This window comes from Nyctereutes procyonoides, unplaced genomic scaffold (genome assembly GCF_905146905.1).
Source record: "Nyctereutes procyonoides isolate TBG_1078 unplaced genomic scaffold, NYPRO_anot_genome, whole genome shotgun sequence".
Classification (NCBI taxonomy): Eukaryota; Metazoa; Chordata; class Mammalia; order Carnivora; family Canidae; genus Nyctereutes; species Nyctereutes procyonoides.
Genome location: NW_026575037.1, coordinates 5,925,889 through 5,952,238, shown reverse-complemented (window position 1 = coordinate 5,952,238; position 26,350 = coordinate 5,925,889). Strand labels below are relative to the sequence as shown.

At 51.3% G+C, this 26,350-nt stretch overlaps 2 protein-coding genes across 5 annotated transcripts in view; one reads left to right on the top strand and one right to left on the bottom strand.

Moving 5' to 3' along the window:
- The first annotated feature begins 1,915 nt into the window (after window positions 1–1,915).
- Window positions 1,916–18,459, top strand: CLEC20A (C-type lectin domain containing 20A). Its single transcript, XM_055319025.1, has 10 exons — window positions 1,916–1,971; window positions 3,097–3,141; window positions 4,390–4,755; window positions 6,282–6,347; window positions 8,610–8,975; window positions 10,155–10,271; window positions 11,757–12,119; window positions 15,315–15,632; window positions 16,444–16,529; window positions 18,379–18,459. The coding sequence occupies exons 1-10, from the start codon at window positions 1,932–1,934 to the stop codon at window positions 18,457–18,459; spliced, it is 1,848 nt and encodes a 615-aa protein (XP_055175000.1). The 5' UTR covers window positions 1,916–1,931.
- A 666-nt stretch (window positions 18,460–19,125) lies between these two features.
- Window positions 19,126–26,350, bottom strand: part of RASAL2 (RAS protein activator like 2) — a 353,302-nt gene continuing 346,077 nt past the window's right edge. For all 4 annotated transcript variants that reach the window (XM_055319253.1, XM_055319254.1, XM_055319256.1 and 1 more), the window contains one exon: window positions 19,126–24,913. In XM_055319253.1, the coding sequence (XP_055175228.1) occupies window positions 24,749–24,913 (165 nt within the window). In that variant the 3' untranslated portion in view covers window positions 19,126–24,748. The remainder of the gene's footprint in view (window positions 24,914–26,350) is intronic.

Sequence of the window (26,350 nt, the reverse complement as noted above, 5' to 3'; positions counted from 1 at the left end):
CCCAGGAGCCCACCTAGAGCCACCTCATCAGAACAAAAGCCAGTCCTATCACCCTCCTGGGCTGATTACAAGCTGGGTGCCAAGAGACAGCAGAGACCAATATATATATTTTTCTATTATCTCACAGGAATCAGGGCTTAGAGAAAACCACTTGAGTTGTTCTTGGCTGGGGCATTGTGGCCACAAATGCGTCTCTAACAAAGACCCTAGACAGTCGTTAGCAGCTCACTCTGCAGGAGAACACCTGCCTGCTCTCCGGGGGGCTGAGTCCCTGTCCAAGTAAGACAGCAAGCGTGGGCAATGTGGCTTCCACTTTGGGGATGCAGATCCAGTTGGTTTGGGAGAAAAGGTACATAATGATTGTGGGAAAGTGGAGGTGATAGACCTGCACCCAAGGGTGTATTATGTCCGGGCAGAAATGCATTCCTACTTTGGGGACGAGGGTAAGAAGCTAGGGGGAGTTTCATGAGCCCCTTTGCTTCCTGCGGCTTGTGCAATCCAAGGGTCTGTCCCTGGGTCTCTCAGGAAGCCTGCTGCTTCCTGGTCTCTCTGTTCCTTTTCCCTGACCCCGGTCGAGTGGAACTCCTGTCCTGGGGAGCAGGGCTGTCGTCCCTCCCCTCATCACAACCCACCATGCCCAGACGAAGCCTCCTCTTTCATTCAGGATTCAGGGTCTCTGTCAGAGTCCTGGGTAGAAGCAGGAATCCAAAGAGAAAAAGAACAGCAATGTCCTACGGTGACAAAAGGTAACGCGGCCTCTCTGTTGAGGGAATTTGCTGTACCTGTTCCGGAGGAGTCTTGGTGCCTACAAGGCACAGCCCCTGCTCTCAAGGAGCTCCCGGTCTCAGAGGAACCAGAGCGGCCAGCGAAATTTCCACCTGGAGCGCCACGAGCGGCCTCAGGGAGTCGCTAGGCCTGACTCCTAGGGGACAGAGGCCCCCACACTCTCACCGTAACACCCCAGGAGGTGCCCGGGGTGCCCAGCCGGGCCTGGTATTGTGGGTGGGTGGCCGAGCCGCCCAGAAGGAGGGGCCCAGTGGGCCTGGTATTGTCTCGGCCAGCCTCGTCAGGCTCCCTTTTGTCCGGGAGAGGCCCTGGCACAAATATGTCCATCCGGCCACTGTGATGAAGCCATCTGAGGCCATCACTGCACAAGAGAATACTGTGGCGGAACATTAGGGGTGAAGCATTAATAATTTTTTCCTCTTTCCCTTTGCCCTTTCAATCAGAGGGGCTGTTGGCACTTCCCTCTGGGGAGGGTGTGAAGGGTGGAGAGAAGAAAAGAATCTTCCAGACTCTGGTTTCCAAAAGTTTAGCCCTTAAGGGAGTGGAGAGAGCTCTGGGCATAAACAGGATGTTGAGAGGGAGGAAGGGGGTGGGGGACAGAGAGAGAAAGAAAGAGAGAGAGCCGTTCTTGGTTCCCTAGAAAAAGCACCTTGGTCTCTGGTCTGTGCCTAATCAGACAGCCAGAGCCCAGACCAAGGTGGGGGGCCTCTGATGTCCCTGAAGTAGGACTTGCTGGGGGGCCCATCACCTCCACTTCATGCTTTCCCATGACCTGAGATTCAGCTGCTGTTCTTCTCCCAGCCACAACATTCCCATCTGTAAAATGGGGACCCGAAGGCCACTCCCGGGTGTCCTGGTTGCCGAGGGCGGGCAGGGAGGATAGTCCAGCAAAATCTGGCCCGCACCCGCCAGTTCCCTCCCCCTCCGCACCCCTCTCTCTGCTCATCATCATCTACCCAGGAGAGGAAGCTTCATTCAGGGGTGGGGGGGCCTCCTCCGCACCTCCCACAGGGGCTGGCTTGTGGTCATGCTCAGTAAGTATTTGCTTAGTCAAATCTGTCACTTTGGGTAGGAAGACGAGGAGAGCGGAGGGTGAGGAACAAGAAGCCAGCGAGGAGTGTCCCCGCTGCCTGCCCACTGCCGTCATGCTGATCGGGGGCCTGCTGCCCACCCTCTGCACCGTGGGTAAGGCTGCCCGCACCTGTCGCACCTGTCGCACCTGTCGCTGGGCCCGAGGCCGGAGGCGTTGGGCTCCACGCGCCCAGGGAAGGGGCCCCTTTCCCTGAGGGTTCCCAGAGTTTGAGGTTGGGGGGCAAAGGGGAAGGAGATCCCAGGTCCCTGAGATCACAACTTGAGCCCAAGGCAGACGCTCAACCGCCGAGCCACCCAGGCGCCCAGGCTCTGCTGCTCTGCGTGCAATTTCCCTCCCGCTCGGCTCCCCCTAGCACCCAGCCAGCAAGTACTTGCTAAGCACCTAGAGGTGCGCTCGGAAAGGGTCCCCGGCCTCCGAGCGGCCAGCGTCCGGGCGCCAGATGCGTGGCAAGAAGCCTGCAAACAAGGTTCCCAGAAGATGCGACCACCGCAGTGAGGGGATAAGCAGGGGAACAGGAAGGAGCAGGGCAAGGAATGGCATGAAGCGGGGAGGGGGGATCTGCGGGGGTTGCCAGGCCGGAGGGGGGCTGAAGGCCTGCGGGGAAGGAGCCTGGTGCGCCCCGAGCAGGAGCGCAGGCCCCAGACTCCAGGGCTGGTGGCTGTGGGGGGAGCCGCGGGAACTGCGGGGCCCCAGGACACGTGTTGTGGCCGCCCCGGGGGACCAGAGGGGCCCACTGGGGCCAGGGCCGCCAGTCCCAGAGAGAGGATTGGGGCTTAGGCCGGGGCAGCAGTGGGTATGGAAAGAAGTGGAAAGTTCAAGAAGGCTCGGATCCAAGGAATGACAGGCTTTGTGGTGTGGCTGGACGCCAAGGAGGAGAGCCAGAGGGGCCAGCGCTGTCCCCTGGGTCATGCTGGAGGGAGATGGGCATGGGGCCGGAGATGCGGGCAGAGTTGGGGTCCCCGGGGGGGCGCACCGGCAGGTGGTCTCTGGGTGACAACCCCACCCGGACACAGTGTCCGGCGCTGGGCACATGGGGACAGTGTTTACAGCCAGTGTTTGGCAAGCTGTGAGTTGTGACCCCCCGGATCCTAAAATCAATTGAGCAGACCACAGTCAGTGATTGTAAAAAATTGAACAGAATAGGATAAAGCACGCCGAAGTGAAGCGCACTCATAAGAAAGGGCGATTATCTTTTCCCTTCCCCTTCTCTGACGCAGGGCTCCTCCAACTTCTCTCCGCCGCGGGCAGCATCTTCGACTCTGGTGGGTGTGAGGAGCTTCCCCCCATTGGGCAAGTGCTCGTCAGCCCCCGCCCTGTCCTCCCGATGGCCTGCATGCCGGCCAGTCTTGTTTCCCTCTCCTAGGGCATCTGGCTTGAGGCTGACCCCCTAAGGCCTGGGACACCCCCCCACCCCTAGCACCAGGCTCTTCATGCCCCTCCACCCCTCCACACAGGCAGGGCCTGGCAGGGCAGAGTCGCCCTTGACCAGCCCTGTCTGGGGGCGCCTACAAAGGCATGGGGTCAAGAAAGAAGAAAGTCAATGTGGAGACCCTGGGGCTTGGGGTTGGCTCCCAGGAGGGGTTTGACTGCTTGCTCCCATCTGTAAAATGGGGACCCGAAGGCCACTCCCGGGTGTCCTTCATTCATTCATCATTCATTCCTTCCTTCATTCATTTTCAACACATTGGGTCCTTCTGATGTGCTGGACAGTGTGGATATAATGATGAATGAGGTTCGTTCTTTGCTCCCAAATCGCTTGCGCCTGGTGGTGGAGACAGACAAGCAAAACGGTCCTTTTCCCCTGGGGGCTTTTACAAAATTCTGATGCAATCTGGACAAGTTCAGATCCTTGCTGTAGGCTGGGCCTGGACATCAGTGCATTTGGATAGCTCCCCTGGGGTTTCTGCCGTGCAGCCCCAGTCACGAGCCCTGCCTACCCCAGGGCCCGGCCGTGCTATGATCAAGGGTCTGGACCTGGGAACTCCATCCACGGTCTTGGTGTCCTGACATCATCCCTTCCCACCGGGCGGCCTTGGCCAAGTCACTTACCTCTCTGTGACTAGATTTCCTCATGTGTGAAGCAGACATGGTGATGTCTGTCCCAGGGAGTTGTTGGAAGGGTTCAATGAGCAACAGGCACACCACGAGTGCTCGGGAAACACTGGCTTTATTATTAAGTGCTAACAAAGGGCCACTGCAGCCAACGGGAGGGCTGCCCACCCAGGATGGGGCGGAGGGGGAGGCAGTTAGTTGGGCAAAGGGAAGGGGGAGATGAGGGCATGGGAGAATGAGGGATTGTGGGAGCAGGGCGTGGGGAGTAGCCAGTCCTTCCAGGCCAAGAGGGCAGCTTGTGCAAAGGCCCGGAGGCAGAGTGTCGTGTGAGTGCAGAGCCCATGGTATGGGTGGAGGGGGAAAGAAGAGGCTGGAGGGGCTGCCCGTGTGAGGCTGAAAGCTCTTTGGGGGCCAGGGGTGGGAGGGGCAGCTGTGCAGTGACGGCCTCTCGTGTCCAGCCCGACAGCTGATGAGCAATGGCAAGAACTTCTCGAGGGTGGAGGTGGAGCTGAGCTGGTCTGAGGCCCTGCAGCACTGCCGGCTGCACCACACGGACCTGGCCGATCTGCAGAGCATGAACAGTGTGAGCAGCATGAGGACCCTCTACTCCCTGACGAGCAGCACCGAGGCGTGGATCGGCCTCTTCTTCAACACGCGCCTTCGTGGCCTGAGCTGGTCCAGCGGGTCCACCTTCACGGCTCCGGTGTGGAGCTCGCTGCCCGTCTTCCAGGAGGGGGTCTGTGCCACCCTCTACTCCATCTCCATTTTCCCCAGCCTGGGGGCCAGCTCGTGCACAGAGCGGAAGCCCTTCATCTGCTACTACGGTGTGTTCAGGTCCTATTCTGGGCCTGGGCTTGCCCCGAGGTGGCTTCTCAAGAGCAAGTGGGGGGTGGCGGTGGGTGGAGGACACTCTCAAGTCCTTCAGAGGACAATTGACTGGTGCCCTCACCCCCTTTGGTATATTCCTCTCTGCAGCCTTCGTTTCTATCTCCTCTCTCATTCCCCAGACTCCACCAGACAAACAGGTGTAAGTCAGGGTAGAGAGAAAATGAAATCTGGCTTGTTCCACAGGTCTCCTCTGCCCAGTTAGGGATTTGGGAGAAGAAAAAGAAAGAGAGGAAAAAGGAAAAGACAGGTTGCCTGTGTGCTGCAGTGAGAGCAGAATCCCGTCTCTTCGTTCTCACAGAGCGTGGGGCTGGCTGCACGTCTCCTGGCGGCAGGGCTCCTGGGAAGCCGTGGATGGGAGCCAACTCCTCCCGGCCTCCCTGCAGGAAACCCCTGGTGCTCAAGGCACCCCATCCCGCCCCCATCCTGCCCCTTGCTGGCCCCTCTCTGCTCCCGCAGCCCAGGCCACTGACCCTTGTTAGAAAGGTGCTATAGGCAGATGCATATAGACCAGACTTTTCTGGTCAAAAGTGCCATTTTCTGATTTTCTCTGTCAGCCAAAGCTCAGCCCCAGCTCTATGGCACCCTAAGCCGTCAAATAGGGGCATGGGGCACCAGCCTGACACGTCCCCAGCTCCCCACCATGCTATGCGTTGCCTGTCACGGGGCCTTGAAACGTAGCCCATGGTGGTGAGGTGCGACCCTGGAATTCCCAGGCCCGCAGGGAGATGTTCAGGAGTATGAGTGTGTGGGGCTGGGAGTCCTCTCAAAGGGAGGGCAGGCTCTCCCCTCCTCCCTCAGGTGTTGTTGGGCTCCAAGGGGCCTTGCCCTGACTCCGCCCACTTCTCTCCTTCTCCCACCACCACGGCCTCTGTTGGGGCTGGGGCTGGGGGGTGGTGGGGGTGGCATCAGTCTTGCCTCTACAGTCAGTTCTCAACACAGAGTGAGCTGTAAAAAATGCAAATCAGGTCACTTTGTTTGAACATATTCAATAGGTTCCCTTAGCACTTAGGATCGCATCCCTTCTGAGGCCAACCGGGCCCTGCTTGACCTCTGGCTTCACCCCCTGTCCCGGTCCCTGGCCACACTGGCTGCTTTCAGCTCTGCACACGCAGCCTACCCCTTCCCACTTACGGCCTTGGCCGGGGCTCTGCCTCTGGTCTCCTTCCGGCCACTTTGCCAGGCCAGCTCTTTCTCGTATTCTCTTCAAGAGAATCCTGCTTGTCTTATTTCTGCTATTTTCCCAGGGCCTAGAGTAGGGTTTGCCACAAATAGGAACGCTCCCGCTTTCTCTTTATGTATTTCTTGAATAAGTGTTATAGACGTGGATGAGCCTGTCTGCCCTCCAGCTAGGCCTCTCCTGGCTTCAGCGGGGTGGTTCCCCGTGTCTGCAGAGGATCCTGGGTAGCCTTGTCCCCCCACCCTCACCTCCCCTGATAATGCGTGGTCTGTTTCTCTTTTACAGACCCTGCTGTGGGGCACCGCATCTTCACGGAGCCTGCTCCCAGCCTGACCACCTCTCCAAAGCCAGGTGCACACCTAGGAGCTTTGCCTTCCTTTTGACTTGTCCACCTGGACCAGCCGGCAGCGTCATCCACCTGCGGCCCGTCTGCTCCCCCGACCCTTGTCTGGCTGAGGCATCCCCCCACTCTGCCAGCCCCAGGCCGAACCCCATGGAGAGAATCAATCCGGTTTTATTATTCAGATTATTATTATTTTTTAAAGATTTTATTTATTTATTTGAGGGAAAAAGAGAGAGAAAGACAAAGAGAGAGAGAATGAGTGGAAGGAGGGAAGAGGGAGAGGAGACTTCTCATCGAGCGTGGAGCCTGACGTGGGGACTCCGTCCTAGGACTTGAGATCAGAGATCATGACCTGAGCTGAAGTCAGATGCTTAACTGTCTGAGCCACTCAGGCGCTGCCCACCCCACCCCCAACCTTTTTTATTTTTAAATTTTTTAAAAGATTTCATTTATTTATTCACGAGACACACACACACACACACACACACACACACACAGAGACACAGGCAGAGGGAGAAGCAGGCTCCATGCAGGGAGCCCGACGTGGGACTCAACCCCGGGTCCCCAGGATCACGCCCCGGGCCACAGGTGGTGCTAAACCGCTGAGCCACCCGGGCTGCCCCCCTCAACCTTTTTTAAAGGTTTTATTTATTTATTTGAGAGAGAGAGTATTCTGATTATTATTTATTATTTTATTATTCGGACAGGGAGGCCCTCCCGACTTGCCCAAGGTCGTCAACCAGACAGTGACGTTTATGGCCTGGGCTGCATCTGGTGTAAAGAATTCATGACAAAGGAAATAGAAACTCCTCCCTCCACCTGCTTTCTAGAGTTGGTTTTCTGCCTGCTATGGACCATGGGGCTGTGGAGAGAAGGTGCCCGGGCTTCCAGGGCAGGCGGACCTTGTCTGAACCTCGTCTTGCCGTTTATATGGCATGAGTTCGGGCGAGTCATCCCTGACCTGAGCCCCCTCTCCCCACCTGTAAAATGAGATTAATAACCCCTGCCTCTCAGGGTGAGAGTAAGGATTTGAACGGGTGACGCATGCCACAGCACAGCTCGGGGCAAGGACTACTTGTTGCTTAATAGAAGGTAGCTTTAAAAAATCAGTTTAGAGGGATGCCCAGGTGGCTCAGCGGTTGAGTGTCTGCCTTTGGCTCAGGGCCTGATCCCAAGATCCGGGATCAAGTCCCGCATCGGGCTCCCTGCGAGGTGCCTGCCTCTCCCTCTGCCTGTGTCTCTGCCTCTCTCTCTGTGTCTCCCATGAATAAATAAATAAATCTTTAAAAAATCAGTTTAGATAAGGAAGCTTAGGGAAATATCAGGCAAATCTTGATGGGCTTAGATGAATGGCTACATGTGAGAGTTTGGGAGGCCCTATTTGAATCTGAGGATGCAGCTCTGTTCTGCAAATAAAGGTGGTTCCTTCAGCAGCTCTCAGGAACGGGTCCCCCGGGATCTCGCTCCACATCCTTTCCCAACCTCCGTTGTTTGGAATCTGATGTGTGGGCCCGTGTGCTACAGATGAGACAGGAGTGGCGAGGGGCAGGGTGGGCGGCGGTGAGGGTTGGCCCAGGCCAGCCTCGGGCACAGTCCTGGGCTGTCTGAGCGCCCCTGGGAGTCAGGGCCCCGGGGGATGGGCCCACCCTGCCTCGGGTCTGGCACGTCTGGCCCTCGCCAGGCTCTTCTTTTCTCCCCGGCTCCCCTGCTAGGAGGAAAATCACATACTCTATTCTGTCCCAGCCCGGGAGCCTCCTGGGAACCAGCACCAGAGGCACAGCTCCTGGAAATCACCAATGAGGCTGCCTCTAAACCAGGATTATCCTGTCTTCCTCATCACGTCCCCACAAAGTTTAACTACCATTTAATTAAGTGCTAATTATTTGCACGCGCTGGTGAAACCATTCATTTACGTGGTTTCATTTAAGTCCTTAAATTCACTTAGGGGGGATTCACTTGGGGGATACCGTTCTCCCCATGGCCCAGATGATGGAACTGAGACATAGACTTCACTTATAAGGCTTTTGGCCACAAGGAGAGCTCCTCACCCCTGCTTTTCCTAATGCCCTTGTTCCCAGCTGCTGCCACGACAGCCCCTGCGTTCTCCCAGGGGGTATCTGGTCCTCGAGGATCAGGGGTCTCATGGGACCTGGCGCCCAGGGCCCGGGGCGAGGGCCGAGCCGACCAGCGCTCTGTGCCAGGGCGGCGATGAGGCCGGGCCGCCAGAGGTCCAGGGCCTCAGCCTGCGGGCTCCTGTTCTTGGTCCCCAGCCACGGTGCGCATCGGCCAACAAACCTTCACACGGTTTGACCAGGAGGTGACGTGGCGGGCGGCGCTGCTGTACTGTCGCAGGCACCACACGGACCTGGCCGACCTGCAGCTTGTCGCGGACCCGGCAGCCAAGGAGGCCCTGAAGTCCATCACGAGTGAGACCGAGGCCTGGATTGGCCTCTACTTCAACGCGGCCTCCGGGGCCCTGAGCTGGTCCAGCGACCTGGGGTCCAGCATCCCCGCCTGGCTCCAGGTGCCCCAGTTGGGGACCGGACTGTGCGCGGGGCTCCGCACCTACGCGCGCTACTCCCCCCGGGTTTATTCCCTGGACTGCTCTTCCCTGAAACCCTTCATCTGCTTCTACGGTACGTGACAGCCGGTCCCCGCGGGCCCCAGGCTCACGATGCTAGACTGGGACGGGACCTGGGGTGACCGGGCAGCGGGAGGCACCGAGGTTAGACCCAGGAAAGCACTCCTGGACTCCCAGAGTCTCGGGTAAGGGGAACAGGCTTTATCTTAATTCGGAGGGAGCTTTAAAGAATGGAATGGGCCCCATCGAATCTTAGGGCATTAGCTGTTAGCAACGGCAGTCGGTTCAGGGGCGATGTGGGGGTTCGAAGCAGCACTTGGGAATCAGACAGTCTACCACTCGCTAGAAATAGGGTACAGGGCATCTCTGAGCCTCTTCTTCCTCTTCTGGAACATATACTTAACAAAATGGTATTGGTGATACCCACCTGCTAGGAGGGCTTCAGAGACTGAATGTGAATGTATATAAAGGAGCCAGTTAGACGCCTGGCACCCAGGAAGCACCCAGCAGATACAGCTCTGGTCACTGCTTCACTGTAAGTCATGGGAGCCAGAGGCCTGCTGGTTATTCTGGGTCCTGGGTATAGCATGTTCTCTGCATAAGGCCGCATCCTGCCTTGCCCTTTCCTTCTCTCTTCTCTTTGTCTCTCTCTTTCTTTTTTTCCCTTCCTTCAGTCCACTCTCTCTCCTCTTTCTCTCTTTCTTCTTGCTTCTCTCCTTCCTTCCTTGCTAGCCTTCTTTCTTTCTTTTTTTGGCAATAGCTTTATTGAGATGTACCTTATTGAGTTCACATACCTTAAAAATCACCCCTTCGAAGTGTCTGACCCAGTGCGTTTTAGGCATTACAGGGGTGTGCAAGCATCACTGCTATCTAACTTTAGGACATTTTTATCACCCCAAAATGGAACTCCTTACCCTTGAGGGGGCACTCCCCCTGCTCCCCCACCCTCAGCCCAGCAGCTGCTAATGCACTTCCTGTCTCTGTGGCTGTTTCTTTTCACGTTTTGGATTTGATGAGAACTGTGATCCTAATCTGTAAAGCAGGAAGGATGGCTCCTCCCAGGCAGGGCTCCCTCGAAGATTAAAGACCATGCAAGGCCCCACCTGTGACTGGCACACGCAGGTGTGTGAAAGGGGTTGGGCTGGGTGGCCGCTGAGGCCTTAGGTGACACAGACCTGGGGGCGTTCTGTCCCATGTCAGCCCTGCCCTCACCACTCTCCGTATTTCCTTGCAGACCCCTCCATCGGGCACCGGGAGTCCGCCGCTCTTTATCCATCCTTTATCGGTCCCTCCTCAGATGTGACTATGGAGCCCACGCTCAGGCCAAGTATATCCCTGCTTCCTATTCCATGTAGGTGCTTTGGACCTGTTCTCAGCTGGGTGCCAGGGCCTCCAGGGTCTGCAAGGTGCAGTAGCATGTGGTGGGCCCCATCGGATCCCCCCAGAAGAGGATTGCCCAGCCCAGCCGCCGGCCCCCTGCAGGACCAGCTGGGGGTGGAGAAGGGGACTCCGTCACCATCAACCCCACCCCTTAGATTGAGCCACTAACTTGCAGCCCCAGAGTCAAGAGGCTCCAGAGAGGCTGTGTGGCCCCCTGTGTGGTGATGAGGGCTGGCCTGGGAGACGGAGGGGGAGACGCTGGGCAGTGTTCCCGAGACCTCATCAGAGAGTCCTTTGAGGGTTTGGCATCCAGAGAGGGAAACCCCAGAGAGGTGCTTGTCAAATCCCTTGTGATTTCGGGCTCCTCTGGATGGAGAGATGTGGGATGCGTTGTTGGGACTAAGTGGGAGGACATGTTGGCAACGACAGTGATTACATTCCTATAGCATTTTTAAATTCCTGAAACATCTTTGCAGCTATTACCTCATTTTGCTTCCCAAGAGTTCTGAAGCTAAGCAGGGTAACTGAGGATAAAACACACTTCTTCTGGCTTCCTTCCAGGTTCCCAAGTCTGACAAAGGCATTACTGCCTTTTCTGAGGACACAGAGAAGTTAGAGGACTTGCTCATAGTCACACAAGGGCTTCATATATATTCTGGGGGCCCAAAGAAAAATCAGGGGCCACTCTCAAGGAGCCCAAGGCCCTGCCAGTTGGTGTTGTGTGTAAAGGCACAGGCATGGTAGGGACATAGGAGTGTCCCAGTCCTGTGATGATCTGGATTTCCTGGAGGAGGTGATTCTGTGCCTGTTTAGGACCATGAGGAGGAGTTTGCAAAGGGGAGTGGAGGATTACAGGTCAGAACTGTAGGTGGGATGGGTGCTTAGCCCTGAGTGGGGACACCAGGATCGGCAAGGGAACCCCCTGTGAGCTGTAAGGGAATGGGGCCTCACAGCACCTGGGTGGCTCAGTGGTTGGGTGTCTGCCTTTGGCTTGGGTGGTGGTCCTGGGGTCCTGGGATCGGTCCGTGTCAGGCTCCCTGCGGGAAGCCTGCTTCTCTGTCTCTGCCTCTCTCTGTGTCTCTCAAGAATGAATGGATGGAATCTTTTTTTTTTTTTTTTTTTAAACAATGTTTTTTTTTTTTTTAATTTTTATTTATTTATGATAGTCACAGAGAGAGAGGCAGAGACACAGGCAGAGGGAGAAGCAGGCTCCATGCACCGGAAGCCCGATGTGGGATTCGATCCCGGGTCTCCAGGATCGCGCCCTGGGCCAAAGGCAGGCGCCAAACCGCTGTGCCACCCAGGGATCCCGAATGGATGGAATCTTAAAAAAAATAAAATAAAATAAAGGAACGTGGCCTCATCCTGAAGGCAACAGCACCAGGGTCTGGGCCTGGGCCTGTGGGCAGATTTGGTTCAGAAGCTGGTGACCTCTGTCATCTGCTTCCCATCTAAGGTCTAGCCTGGCCCCTGCCTGGCTGCCCCAGGCCCGGCTCACCCCAGTGGGCACTGGGTGGGCAGGGCCAGGCCTGGGAGAACCGCAGGGCCACAGCCGGGCCCGGGAGCCGAGGAGGCCACGCTGGTTCCCTGCTGCTGATGCCCCACCGGCCAGGTCACCACACACTGCGCATCCTGCCTCGGCCGCTGGCCACCACCTGTCAGCGTCCTTGTCCCGGGGCCCTGGCCTTGGCAGGGTCCTGGGCACAGGGGCCCCCTCGTGAGCCCTGGTTCCTGCCGCCGAGCTCAGCTCCCCCACCCCAGCCCAGGCCACGCGCCCTGGCGACCCCTAGCCCCGCGGGGAAGGGCCCAGAGCCTGCAGGTAACCGTCCTGTGGCCGAGCCCAGCTGGCCCCCCGGACACCCTCCTCTCTGTCCTCACGCGGGGCCCGGGGCTGCTCTGACCTCTGCTTCCAGCCTTGCCCCTGTCCCCATGTCCCTGGGGGCCCCGTTACCCAGGGCAGGCCCGCGACTCTGCAGGAGGTGGCCCCCCCCCCCGCTCCACCTCTCAGCTACCCCCTGGAAGGTGGCACCTCCAGCCTCCCGGCAGCATCCCGGGGACCGGAGAGAGCACCTCGAGGCCCTGGGGCTCAGGCGCGGCAGCAGGGCGGGGAAGACCGCTGGCAGCTGGCCGGGCGGAAACGGGCCCACCGGCTCGCTGGGCTTGGGGACGCCACGCCGGCCGGGCCCCAGCGCCCGCTCCCCCTGGGGGCACTGAGGCCGCGGGTCGGGTCGTGTGCTGGGCCACAGCTTCCCTCCCCGGCTGCAGCCCAGGACACTCGCCGGGGATCCCACGCAGCCAGCGCCAGCTCGCCCTCTCCTGCCCGCTGGATGATCTAGGGTGGGGGTCTCGGAGAGAAGCAGTCTGTTTTGGCTGTAGGAGTTTGATGACCAAGTTACTCCGCTACTTACTGTGTGGCCCTGGGCAAGTTTCCTGATTTCTCAGAATTTCGTTTTTCTCATTTTTAAAGTCAAGAAAAATATCAGTGTCATGAAGTAGTTTTCAGTGCCCGGCATCTGGCAGTTAGTACCACTGTAATGTCAATTCATTAGTGAGATGTTTAGTGATTCTATCTCCTGTCTCTGTCCTTACTCAGAAGGCAGGGCTGGTCTCGTCTCACTTTATCGATCATAAATGATTATGAGTGATCAGATTATGAATTATTGAGATTGAGGCATCGCACAGGGCAGGGGCTAATCGTATGCCTCTTTGTGTCTTTCTGGGCCTGGAATAGTGATTTACACATTGGTGGATGATTCCATTCAACAATCACTTCCTGAGGACTGGTTTCGCAAAAGGCCCTGGAGTGTGGATATCAGGATGAGCACGGCCCATTTCCTGTTTCTAAAAGCTTATCCTAACAGGGACTAAGACAACAGCGTGCTGTGGGCTGAGCCAGAAGTGTGAACCGAGAGCCCTGGCAGGATGGCGACCCGTTCACTCCGCCTGGAAAGGTGGTGGTCATTGGACAAAACTTCCGTGGAGGATTTCAGGCAGCAACACTGGCACATTTTCCCCGGCAGAGGGAACAGCATAGGCAAAGACAAGTAGAAGAGCAAGTGTGTGGTTTGGGGAGCACAAGCAGTCTGATGTGACCAGAGTATTGGCCACAGATTTGGGAAGGGAGTGGCAAGGGGAGAGGGGTGGAGGGGCAGAGTCTGGAGGATGTGACCCTGCTGTCCATAGAGGCGTCAGAGGCTGATTTCAGCAAGGGAGCCAAGCGCTCAGCGCTGTGGTTCAGAGGCCTGGTGGATAAGGAAGGGCCGCTGTGTGTCTCAGGGTGTGAAAGGAAAAAGGCCCGGCTCACCATTATACGTGGAGTACATTCACGCCAATACTGAGAGGAACCAGCCCCAACGCCCCCCCCCCCCCCCCAATCCTTAGAAGAAAAGGCTGGAAGGAAATATGTGAAAACGTTCATTCAGGTTCTATTCAGGTGAGGAGGCTATGAGTGTTTCTCCTGTTCTGTGTTTCTGGGTTTTATAAATTTATTCATCTCACTAAAGAAATGGACAGTGCTTTGGGTGGGGAAAGAAGAGGGCGTTTGGAGGGGAGGCCGACCAGGAGCAGAGAGGCAGGAAGGGCAGGTGTGCGGAGAGGCTGTTGCACCGGGCAGGACGCGGGACTCAGGCCCAGGGCAGCAGGCCAGCAGTGTGAGGGGGACGCCAGGGAAGTGGCTTTACATCGTTTACAAGTGACAATAATTGAGGAAGTATAAATACACATATTTAAAAATGCTCAGCTTTGTTCATTGAATTACAGAAATACAAACTAAAAGCAAGATGCATTTACAAAATAATTTTTGTGGGGGGGGGCAGGGCCAGAGGGAGAGGGAGAGAGAGAGAGAGAGACTCTTCAGCAGGCTCCACGCCCACCGTGGGCTCCATCTCAAGACTCTGAAGATCATGACCTGAGCTGAAATCAAATCAGATGCTTAACCGACAGCCACCCAGGCGTCCCTTAAAATAATATTTTTACCTACCAGTTTGGCAAAGATTTAAGGGGGTGAGAATGCTGAGGAGAATGTGGGAAAATCAGCGATCCCAGACACTGGATGGGACAGTAAAGTGGTGCTACCCTTCTGGCAAGCCTGTCAGTTCTGACATGGGGAACTTCATTAAGAAGCAAGAGTACAAGGTGCACGCACACGTCTGCGTCCTCCACTCACAGGGCCGTTTATCGCAGCGTTGTTTCCGACAGTGAGAACAGGAGGCGATCTAATGTCCACTAGAAAGCCGGCAGATGGGTTTAAATAAGTTAGGGTACATTCCATGAAATACTGGGCGGCCCTTAGAGAGAATGAGGTAGATCTTTACTCATTCAAATGAAAAAACTCATGTGTGTGAAGAATATTATATATATATATGTATATATATATATAAGATTTTATTTATTCATAAGAGACACACACACACAGAGAGAGAGAGAGAGAGAGAGAGAGAGAGAGAGAGAGGCAGAGACACAGGCAGAGGGAGAAGCAGGCCCCATGCAGGGAGCCCGACGTGGGACTCGATCCCGGGTCTCCAGGATCACGCCCTGGGCTGAAGGCGGCGCTAAACCGCTCGCTGGGCCATCAGGGCTGCCCGTGAAGAATATTCTAGAGCAAACTGTGTACAGCCGCTGTCCCTAGGTCAGGGGACGTGGTACTTTTGTTTAAGTATTTTACAATAACATACCACAAAAGCAATACGGCTATTTCCATATTTGGAAGGAAAAAAAGTGACACCTGTGCGGCACCAATGGGCTTTGGGGGACTGAACATGAGGCGGGGAAGGGAGCCGCCAGGGGTACGTGGGGTCGCTGCGCCTGGAGAGGGGCGGCCACACGGGGCGCGGGAGGTGCTGAGGGGAGGCTGCGCGGTTTTGGAGTGCCACCTCTTGATGGGAATGCCGGGCTCCCTGGCTGCCACGGTGGGGGCTCTGCGAAGCTGGCAGACATCGGGGCATCGGGCCCGTGCGGTAGGGCCTCCTGAGAGAAAACACTCTCTCCTGGGAAGAATTCTCATCATGTCGCCCAGGGGCCAAGAATCCTGAGGTGAGGGAGTGTCACTGTGAGGACCAGGGTGGTAGCTCACGGGCGCGTGACGAGGTTTGGCCCGACCGAGCTTCCCCGACAGGCTGGCTCCTGCAGCCGCCGTGTGCGGAGCGGGGGCTGCCCACGCCCGGCCCCAGTCTCAGACCACCTTGCTCCCGGCTGTGTGCAGGGACTCCTGCAGCTGTGACCACTGAAGGGACCGGTGGCGACACGGGAAGTACAGCCACCGCCACTCGGGCCCAACATTTGAGCTCGACGGAACACCCGGAGTCTACAGGAACCGGCCCAACGCCCACATCAGGTAACGCCTCCTGGTGGCGGGGCTCCCACTCCTGACGGGGGCAGCTAAGTTGGACTGACAGCCCCTCCACAGCGCAGGGCGCTCGAGATCCTCGCGGAAACGGCCTGAACGTTGGGGAGGGCACAGGAGCAGGGACAGGCCCAGGAGCCTGGAGTTGGCTCCCCGACAACTGCGGAAGCCTGGGGAGAAACTTCCTCGCCTCAGCATCTCCTTTCTCCTCTGCACGAGGAGGGTGGTAAAAGCTACCCTGCCCACACCGTAGGGTTGTGGCGAGCCCCGACGTAGTGCTGCAGAGGTGCCTTATCAACTCTGAAGTGCTATACGAAGGAGCCCCAGAAGGGCTGTTTCCCTGCGATGGGTGCAGTGGCTCGCGGCCCAAGGCTGAGCTTGTTTATAGGCTCAGGGAACCTACTTAAGAGTTTTCTGGGGTAAAGTTGGCCTTTAAAATGTGGGTCCAGGGAGAAGTGAACATTTCCAGCGTGATGTGGAGTATCTACTTAATAGGTTAAGAGGAGGAGGAAAATACAGAAGAGACAGAAAATAATGGCCTGCGGGTGGCCAGGGTGTGGGGCGGAGCTGGCACTGCCCACCGCCTTCGGGAGGCTCTTTCCTGTCCGCGCTGGCTGGCTGGGCCGACTGTGGCTGAGCATTCCCCTGCTCAGCAGCTGCTTTCTTCCTCCTTTTGGAAATCCTAAGTCACCAAGTAGCATCTGTTGTAGCCACCGGGGGCAAGCCTGAGTGCTAAGACCTTAAAGTTTCCAAATGGTGATAGGATCATTTTCACTGAACCTGACAGCACTTGCTTTTTCAGGGCAACTCTTTGGAATCCTGAAAGCAGATTTTACCATCCCAGCTCTGCTGGACCCACAGGATATGAAAGACCAATTTTTGAATGAGGTGAGACTTCAGACCACTTCTGATGTTGACCGGTCAGATGACTTGACAATGCAGGGCAATACTGTGGGAACCAGTATACCTAGAGAAAAAGCTTTGGAAAATTAGCTCATCTGTTCCTATTGCCGTCACTCTGGCTCATGGTAACAGGCTGGTGTGTTGCTGAGACTTTCAGATCTTTTTCTTATTCTAACGTTTTGTTCCTAAATTTTTTTTTTTTTTAAATCAAGACAGCATAGTCAGAAGGACCTGAATTAGGGTCTTGCCATTCTACTTATTCGTTCTGCGACCTTGGGCGAGTAACCTAGTCTTTCTATCGGTTTCCTCATGAATTAGAGCCAAGAAAACCTAACTCACATGGTTAGTATTATGATTAAATGAAATATTCCATGTAAAGTGCTTAGCAAAAATTAGCATGTAGTAAGGGCTCGATAAATGCAAACATCAGCTGTTACTTTCAACATTATTATTTTTCTGAATATACATTTGTTCCAGGCTCCCCACCACCACCCCGTTCTTTTAGAAGATTATAAGATGGGATGTTGTAAAGAGGAAGAATTGTTCCTAAATATTGCAACAGAAGCCTCAAACTGATTTTGAAATGTGGCCGAAGGGCACATTTTGCCGTCATGCCAGATAATAATCATAAGATGTCAGAGCTGGAGAGTTCCTTATATAGGTCCAATCATAATGTTACAGACAAGAAAACAGACTGGCATTTATCTGGTAGCTTACTGCCACTTACTCACAGGCCAAAGAAATAGCACCCAGGCAACTTATTCTAAAATCTCACAAACTCAAGTGTCTGGAAAGAACAGTAGTGTGTGTGTGTGTGTGTGTGTGTGTGTGCGCGCACGCGCACGTACATGCATGCTCACCCGCGTGCGTACGTGCACTGGCCTGCTGGGGCCTGGGGAGAGGAATTGGAAATTCGGTGCATTTTGCTATTGAAAGGACAGGTGGAACTGATGCAATTCAATATCTGACCTTTTTTTTTTTTTTTTTTTTTTTTTTTTTAGCAGAAGTTCAAGTAGTAAGACTGTAGTGCTGAGTATTAGGTTTTCAAAAGTCAAGGACCCCTTTTTTTTTGGGTGGCTGGGGGAGCCAAACCAGAAACCATCTTTCTTCTGGTTTAAGGTAAAGCCAATAATGGGAAATGGGGGAGTCAAAACTCCATGGTGGTTTTCCATCTTTGTGAGGACGTATCTATTCCCTACTAATGGAGAGGATTTCTACTGCACAGATTTACAGGATGGAAAAGGTGGGGACAATGTGTGTGTGTGTGTGTGTGTGTAGGAAGGTAGAGTATATATTACTAGTTTTAGCAGCATTTTAAATTCCAAACAGGAGGTGAGGAAACACCTGGAGCCAACTTACCCCAGGGCAAGGGCCAGGGCCAGAGAAACACTGTGGCACACACACAGAGCTCAGAGCTCACCCTCCAACTGCAGGGAGAAGCCCCTGGGGAACTGGAAAAAAGAGCTCAACCCCAATCCATAGAGAGATAGTTAATTGGTCAGAGCTCAAGAGGCATCCGCCCTCTTTTCTGATTTCAAAGTTCGATAGTGATTCTGAGAAACAGGATTGAGGAGCACCAGTTAAAGCCATCTGTTTTTGTTCCTTTTGTCACCAGACTCCCCTGCCCCTTGACCCTGGGGCTGTGTGTTTGTGTGTGTGTGTGTGTACGCACGCGTGTGTGTGGTGGGGGTGGTGCTGCACGGTGGCAGAGTATCCTAACAAAACTCATTTATGCGCTTTCCCACTAGGGAAGGTGCTAAGGACAAAAGGCAGGCAGCTGAGACTAGGAGGTCACAAGATCACAATGGTGGTTTCTTTCTTTTTGATGTTTCAGATCCAAGAAGTCTTAAAACTTACATTAGGTCGTGAGCAATTCAGACTGAAATGGGTTGGCTTCGAAGTAAACAAAAAATAGCCCACGTCGACTGATCTGCTGCTTCTCACTGTCTTCTCTGGATTTGGAGTCAATTTTAGTCTTTAAATTCCTAGTAGATCAGACTCTACATTTGTTCCAGGCTTTTAGCAATAACTCCAGATAGAGGCTAACTGACAGAAGTTCAGATCCGCGCCCAGCACAAAAGAAAACTATCTGGGAGGAGAAAAACCTGGCATTCTTGGATCTTACGGAACGAGATAGGTAAACAGAAGCACATGGAGGCATCTGTGAACAGTAACCTGGAGAATGACAAGCAAACCAGAACAAAAAACCCCCAATGAAAGCAACAAGAATCCTGAAACAAACCCCATTAATCTACCTGGGGAATTAAGAGAGGCCACACTTCCAATGAAGTGAAGGGCACTTCCCCTATGAGCCATTAACTACTGAAGAGATTTCAAGGTCTCCAGAATGAGGAGCTCTCTGAGGGCATTGTCACAGTACAACATACTAATGCGAGCTGCCTGTCCTACTACAGCTAAATATTTCTCACCTGTCAATTGAGAAAAATTATATATAAAACCTCAGAAGAATATTCCTGCATACATTTCCTTTCTGGTTTTTCTCCTGTGTTCTAATCACCCAGATACATGCTAGAAGTAAGGTGGTAAATATGTCAAATACAGTAGCAACTTTAGTCTGAAATGTTTAAAGTTAAAGTTTATTTGTATTCTTTGTAGGAATATCAATAAAAGACCTCAAACGTATCTATATCTGTACATGTACAAGAACCATCAAAAATTATTCACAGAACAAAAATAAATCTTCTTTAGAACAAACCCAGGTAATGAAATGCAGATATGGATCTCACATACGGAACAATCTAAGTGCTACCAGCACAAAAATATGGCTTTAAAAATAAAATAAAATCTTGGGTTTTGTTTTTCTAAGGTGTATTTCTCTTTCTTGAAATAAAAAATAAATTATTTAGAGCTATTATTGTAAAATAGTCATGTGTGTTAACACATTCTTATTAAGGCCCTGGAGATGAAAAACAAAATCAAATTTAGCAGGTAAATTCCTCACAGGTGTGATTTAGGTTAGTGTGCTGCTGTCCGCCTGGGTTAATTTTAATGTAACTAAGAAATATCTAAGCACCAGTCAAAATTTAACCTTTACTAATTATTTCCACTTTTCTGCAGGATAGTGGTTATTGAGTCAATTAGTATTTAACCTTTTGGTGAACTGGGAACTGAAATTTCTCCCTTGGGAGTTTAAAAATGACAAAAATACAGTATTTATACATGAACATTTGAACCCCCTCCCACAGAGGATGGAGGCCCCTAAACCACAGCTTCCTTGGAAATCTTTTACAACAACAGATAAATCTGGTTTTAGGTCCCAAACTAAAACATTTCCTAGTGAAAATGGAGGGCATTTGAAGGAAAAATGAGACAGGAGTAGGAAATGAAAAATGCAGGCTGAGACAGAGGCAAAACGGCCACTTTGCTTTCCTGGGGTGGCTTGCTGTGTTTGCCAAGTCTTGCCAGCTTGCTTACTCAAACACCTGAGGATTAACTGCCCAGGAACCAAAGCTCCTTCTTTCTGGATCCTACTCTCAGATCAGTGACATTCAGCTTTCTTTCTATGACCCGCATGGCATAAGTGATCCTATCTAGGATTCTTGAGACAATGTCAGACCAAATCAATTTCAAGTCACTTTAACTTATATATACATATAACAGATAACACATATGGTACATTTTAAAGAGGAGCAGACCATGGTCATAACATCTAACAAGAGCATAAAATCTAAAAAGCTCAAGAAAGTCTGGAAATCACTGTTCTGCAAGATGGATTAGCATTCAGAAAAAGGAGGCCCTAGGAATTGTGTTTTATGTGGGTGCACATGTGTTGTCTACAGAGACTACCTTTCCATTAATCTATGTATTTTAAGATCTGGCAAACGATATAAATCCCATTTCCTTGAACCTTTGGGCTACTGAGAAGGCTGCTGTGCATTAGTCCCTGTTTGGATCATGTATCTTCCTCAAGTTCTTTCAGTCTTCATAAGATATTCTGTCTCATGCAAATTTCATCACTTTTGTCCTTCCTAACCTCAAGGGAATTCATAACTGGGTCACGACAACAAGATAATGCTTCTAGAACTAATAACAATCACTGGAACATGGAAAGGGATTCTAATTAAAAATTCGACACACCAACACATCTTGCTTTTATAAGACTAGTAAAATAGGTTCTTCCAATTGACACATTGATAGAAACAAAGTATCCCAAATTCTTGGCCCTCAGGTAGAGGGTGGGAAGGCAACTATGTACTATTGGGGCAAGCAGCAGATTTCACACATGACTTGAGAAGGGGAGGGGGAATGGAGAAGACCCTTTTAAAGGTTTCCACAATCTGCAGGAGAAGGTGGCCCCCATGGGGGTCACTGACAATACACTGAAGCAGTGGCACGGACTCAGGAGCTGCTGGGCCAGGCTCAGCAATAAGTCTAGTCTGGTGTTCAGACTCAGCTCAAGGTCACATGCGACTAAGGTCATCCCAAAGAGGATTCCTTCCTCAAGTTGTCCCACAACCAGCCTTCTCAGGAACTCTGAACTGGAGATAACTAGAATTTAATCAAGGTAGAAGTCAAAGCAAATACTAATGCAAACTCACTTGATGGCTATTGTCTTGCTCCAGGGTTTCTGAAAAAGAACTGCTTCCTACCTGAGTTACCTCTGAGGACATAGTCAGAGCTTGGAGCCAGAAGAACCACAGATCCATAAACGAAGGCTGAGGTCGAATAAGATCTGGAAAGCTTTAAAGTCCAGCTAATTCTCAAGGTCATACAGCAGTCAGAGACAGACACTCCTGCTTTTTCTTTCACTGTCCAACACCATCATAGGGAAAGGTGGCAGCAGACAAGAGAAAGCGACCTGTGACCAACTTGATACTGAGTGAACACAACAAGAAGTTCTAAGAGCACAATGAGCCCAGTCTACCACATTCTCCTTATGGACAGGCCACCCTGGACTCCGATGGCACCTTGGTGAGAGCACCTGGAACATGGGAGATGCTCAAGGGCTTGTTTTAGTTACTATGTATCATCTCCTATACTGTATATACTATAGAGACTCTGGGAACATGAGGACCTGATGGAAATGTCACTCTTTCTGCTGCTTTGGCCCAGAAAGCCTGTTGCTCAGTGATACAAAAAGCGAGAATGAAAGCTCTTTCCTTAATTTCTAGATCCCATCCACATTGTCTTTGTTAACAGCTAAGTCTGGCCATCAGCTTAGACAAGCACTTGGCAAGCATTACCCCTGAACCCCAAATTCTGTTTGATTGCGGTCCAGGCTGCAGCCTGCAGTATGGTGATATGTGGGTGGAAGGGAGAGTCCAGGCCATGGCTATCTTAATCCACCTGCCTCTCTTCCATTTTATGCCCTCTGCTCCACACAACATACCTATGTAGTTATTTGGGCTGAAGAGAAGCCAAATTAAGCAATACCTCCATAAAAATGATCAGCTGTTTGCTGCAGTCTTCCACACTTAAAAAAATCTTTCAGAATAAGTTGTATAGATTGCAGTTTCTCTAAAGAAATACTCAGAAAAATATTTGGATAGGAACAAGGCTCAAAGGATAATCTAATATATGTCAACAAATCTGAACTTCTAGCCTACTTCTAACTTGATTTTCTTAACTCTTTTCTCTGCATTCAAGATTAACATAATGTTTCCAAACATTTTGGGCACTCAGTCTTCCAAAGAAGGCAGCCCTCTAAAGAGCTCCTACAATGTCAACAAGATCTACGCAGCCATCAAAAGCACATTTGATATTTTTGTGTCTCCCCCAACCTCCCAGTATAGGTGAGCTTATTAGGCCTCTGTAACCCATAACCATCACTTCAGAGCTTCCAAACCTGAATGGAGGACATCAGCCAAGTTACATACTTTTAAGGCCGCCGAAACCAACAACTGTTTTACCAGGCTTCTTACTGCACAATGGAAGGCTTTTGCAGAGAATGGATTAAAGGTGGCTGGGGCTGGGAATAGCTCTAAAGGAGGCCATCTATGTTTATACTCCCAGGCCAACAAAGGGCGCAACTTTAGCATTTGTAGGGTGGTTTTCCTATTAAAGTAAGTGATCTTGTCCACGATGTGCCCTAAGCTTAGAGGGAAGAGGTAAGAATTTGTAAAACCACCACAAAGGGCCAAAAAATAACCAAGTGCCAAAATAGGAGGGCACAAAAACCAGGTAAGCACGATGAGCAGCCTGTTTCACATCTCTGACTGGCAGACGAGAAGATTATGTAGGAAGTGTTTCAAAAGGTTGTGGGATGGGGGCCGTTGGGAGCTTGTATGATGCAGAGTCCAATACAGAGATCCACCCGAGAGGGGGCAGCACTCAAGAGGTCCAGGCGCCGTGAAAGAGAGGCTGTTCACACAGATGCCAAGTCTGGGCTTCACCCAACGGAGGACAGGATCAATGTTCTCGTTTCCTTACAATATTCTATTATGTAGAAACACTCACTCTATGTTTAGGGCTCCCTCAGGTCTTTTTCTTTTTCCTCCTCTCCCTTTTTCCTTTCCTTTCCTTTTTTTTTTTTTCTGAATTTCCTTAAAGTTTATAATTTAAAATAAACACCACTAACTCATTTGAGAAATGTTGCTTTCTCAGGATAAAGAACTGCTTAGATCTTGCTTAAAGAGATTCAAAACCCTTTTAACATTATATCTGACAGCAGAGAAGGCATGAACTTTTCCTATTTGTGCAGTTATATGTACATATGTGTGAGTATATATGCATATATATTTGTATGTATGTCTGTTTTAACACGTAACATTCTATACTTCTGATAATCAAGTTTGCATTCAAGATGACATTTCACACCTCTGGAATAAAGGAAGTAAATTAGCTTCCACAACTGTTTCTGTCCTACAATAAAGCCAAGGATGACAGTTGGTGAAACTGAGTCATTATTGCCAAATCTACGAAGAGCATGGGAGTAACAACTGGAATGCATGGCCCCTGCACTTTCAGTTTTCTTTTTGTAGAAGAGTTATCATGACTTTTGAGAGAGCCATGCTTCAGATCTGGATTTCTTTTCCAAATTTTTGTGAGGGAATTAGGAGAAGAAGCCATTTAAAAGCTAAAGACTGAGATAAAAGTACCCTGCCCAGAGATTTGCTAGTACAATGGATGAAATCTTTATCCCAAACAAAAATTAGAAGTTACAAATAGAATTTTTTTTTTTTTTTTTTTTTTTTGTAAATAGGAAATATTCAGAGATTCCTGCTATGGTATGATTAGCCCTTTTCTATGTGGAAGAAAGGGTGTTTATTTTGGATGGCTTATGGACAGCATATTTGAACAACCTATCCAGGGGAGAGTAAAACCCTGTTGGTGAAGACTGCTCCCACCATGGGGGAGGAAAGGGCAGTGGGTGTGTGAAGATGAAGATGGTATGCAGAGACACAAATATTTATAGTTCTCTAAACTCTAAAGAGGAAAAAGAAACACCCTTTATTACAACTGGGGTTAAAAAAAAGCCCCCTACCTAAAATGGGCAATTCCCATCTGCTCTAGACAGAAGGAAATAAACATTAACAGGAGTTCAATAGAAACCACTCCTAGAGTCCAGTTTTGATGCACCAGCTCTTATCTGTGTCTTCTGAAACAGTGTATCCTCAAATCAGATTAGCTGTCCATCCAGAACCAGTCTTGGCTGATCAATGGGACCAAATGTTTTGTTTGGTTCTTGGTGTTTGCATGTTCTCCTAAAGGGCAAGGGGGCCAGAGCGGGGTTTTTAGACTGGCAGATGAATCCCTGAAAAATTCATTCTGACGATGTCCTATTGCACTCCATGTGCTTCTATCAGATAGACATGTGGCCTCGACCTACTGAGCCCCTGGGCTCACTTCTCACTCACACATTCTTCCTACCTTTTCCTCCTCTAACAACTGCAGTGCTTTAACAAGAGGAAAACGATAATAAAAATAGTAATAATTAAAAAGGTAATCTACATTATTAACTTCCTTTTGGTATATTACAGTGGTATTTTCTGTACATGGCCCAGAACTAAGTTCCCTATGTACATAGAGACATGGGGGGTGGGGGGAAGCATCGACCTTAGAAGTCTTAGCCTTATGCCCTGAAAGACAAGGTTCCTTTCTTCATTCGAGACTTTCTCGCCACTCTGCAGTTCTGAAGTAGCCAAGTTCTGTAAACCTGGTGGGGTCGGGGAGAGGGCTGCAGACAGGAGAGTGGGGACGTTTCCTTCTGTCTCTTCCCACAGTCTGTGTGTTCACAGGGCCCGTCAGCAGCTGCTGTTTTTGAATTCACCATTCTCCGTGATGGAAAGCTTGGTGGGGTTGGTGGGGGAGATGCCATTGCGGACCTGCATGCTGTACCGCTCCTTCACTTGGGTCAGTGCGCTCATCAGTCTGGTGTTGGCCGAATCCAGGGACACGATTCGTTTTTCCTGCAACACACCAAGCAGGGCTTTATGCAGGCTATATGCGAGAAATCACATGGTAATTCTCCACTGAATGACTGTTCTAATGCTTTCTATCAAACAGTAGTACGCATGATGCTTCCCAGACAAATGGAACGTCTCTGCCTCTTTCTGCACACTACTCAGGTTCAGCTTCCCCTGAGCCCAATGGATCTGTGTTTATTTTCTCTCTTTTTTTTCCTTTCAGCACAGCAGGACCAGTTATTAATTATCCCTTTGGATACTAGGACGATGTGAAAAAGACACCGTGTGTTACTTCACTGCAACAGGGGTGTCAAGCTGCCTAATGGTATTAAGTGCTTTGGGTCAAAATTAAAACATAGAAATCAGGTGGCAAAGAAAGAAGCACCAGAGGTTTCATTTCACAGAGGAAAAGTGCATGTGCTCTATGGATTCTCAGCCCCTAAAGAGGGCACATCAGTCACATTTGGAAATAATTCACATTGTGCTCAAAATTAAAACAATACATGGTGGCAGTTTATAGTCACCAACAAAGTGAGGATGCAACAGCAAGAGGGGAAAAAGCAGCCAGAAGCTCAGACCAAGGGGTCATTTGAATATGGGAAGGGAGATGTGGCCGAAGGGGGATGCCATAAACATAACACATGAAAACAAACAGAGAACACAAGCTCCTAGACTCATTCCAGCTCAGAGTTACTCCAGGAAAGCTACCCAATAAGGAGATTGTTTTCAATTTACTTTTGAGTCTCTGGGGGAAAAAAATGCCTTAGAACCAATATTTTGGTACCAAAGATTGCTGAATAAACACATACACCAAAAAAAAAAAAAAAAAAAAAGACGGAAAAAAGGGCCATCCCCTGCCAAAATATGGCAATTTTAAGGAAAGTAGGTTCATCTAACTTTGAGAAAAAAAATCATTCCATCAAAATATTATCAGTGTCACAAAGATTAGGGGAGAAACCCTAATCTTAGTTTCAGCAGGTAGGGAGATTATTCCAGAACCTTTCCAACATGCAGTTGTCACTTTTCAGGAAAGAGGCTAATGTTGAGAGGGGTGGTCTTCACCTACATCCGTGAAATTAAAAAGAAAAAAACACCTGAGGAACAACCCCCAAAGCCAAAAGGAGCCTTCCTCCTCTGGGAGTGTCTGAATTTACCCTGGGAAAAGTGTGGTAAGGCTGGTCAAGGTGAGGTGCAGAGAGGACAGAAAGGGCTGAGGGTTGGATGCTGCCTTTTCCTAAGGGACAGCAGGCACCCAGGGCTATGTCGGGGCACTCTGTTGGGAAACGCATGGCCAGGAGGGGGGCTGAAAGGGGGACCAAGTGAGGACCACTGCCCTCTACTGACCTGGGGGATGCTGGAGGCAAAAGTATAACAGACAAGAGCATCAAGTAATGCTCCCCTTTAATCTCCTACTTTGGGAGTGGGATGGAACAGCAGGGC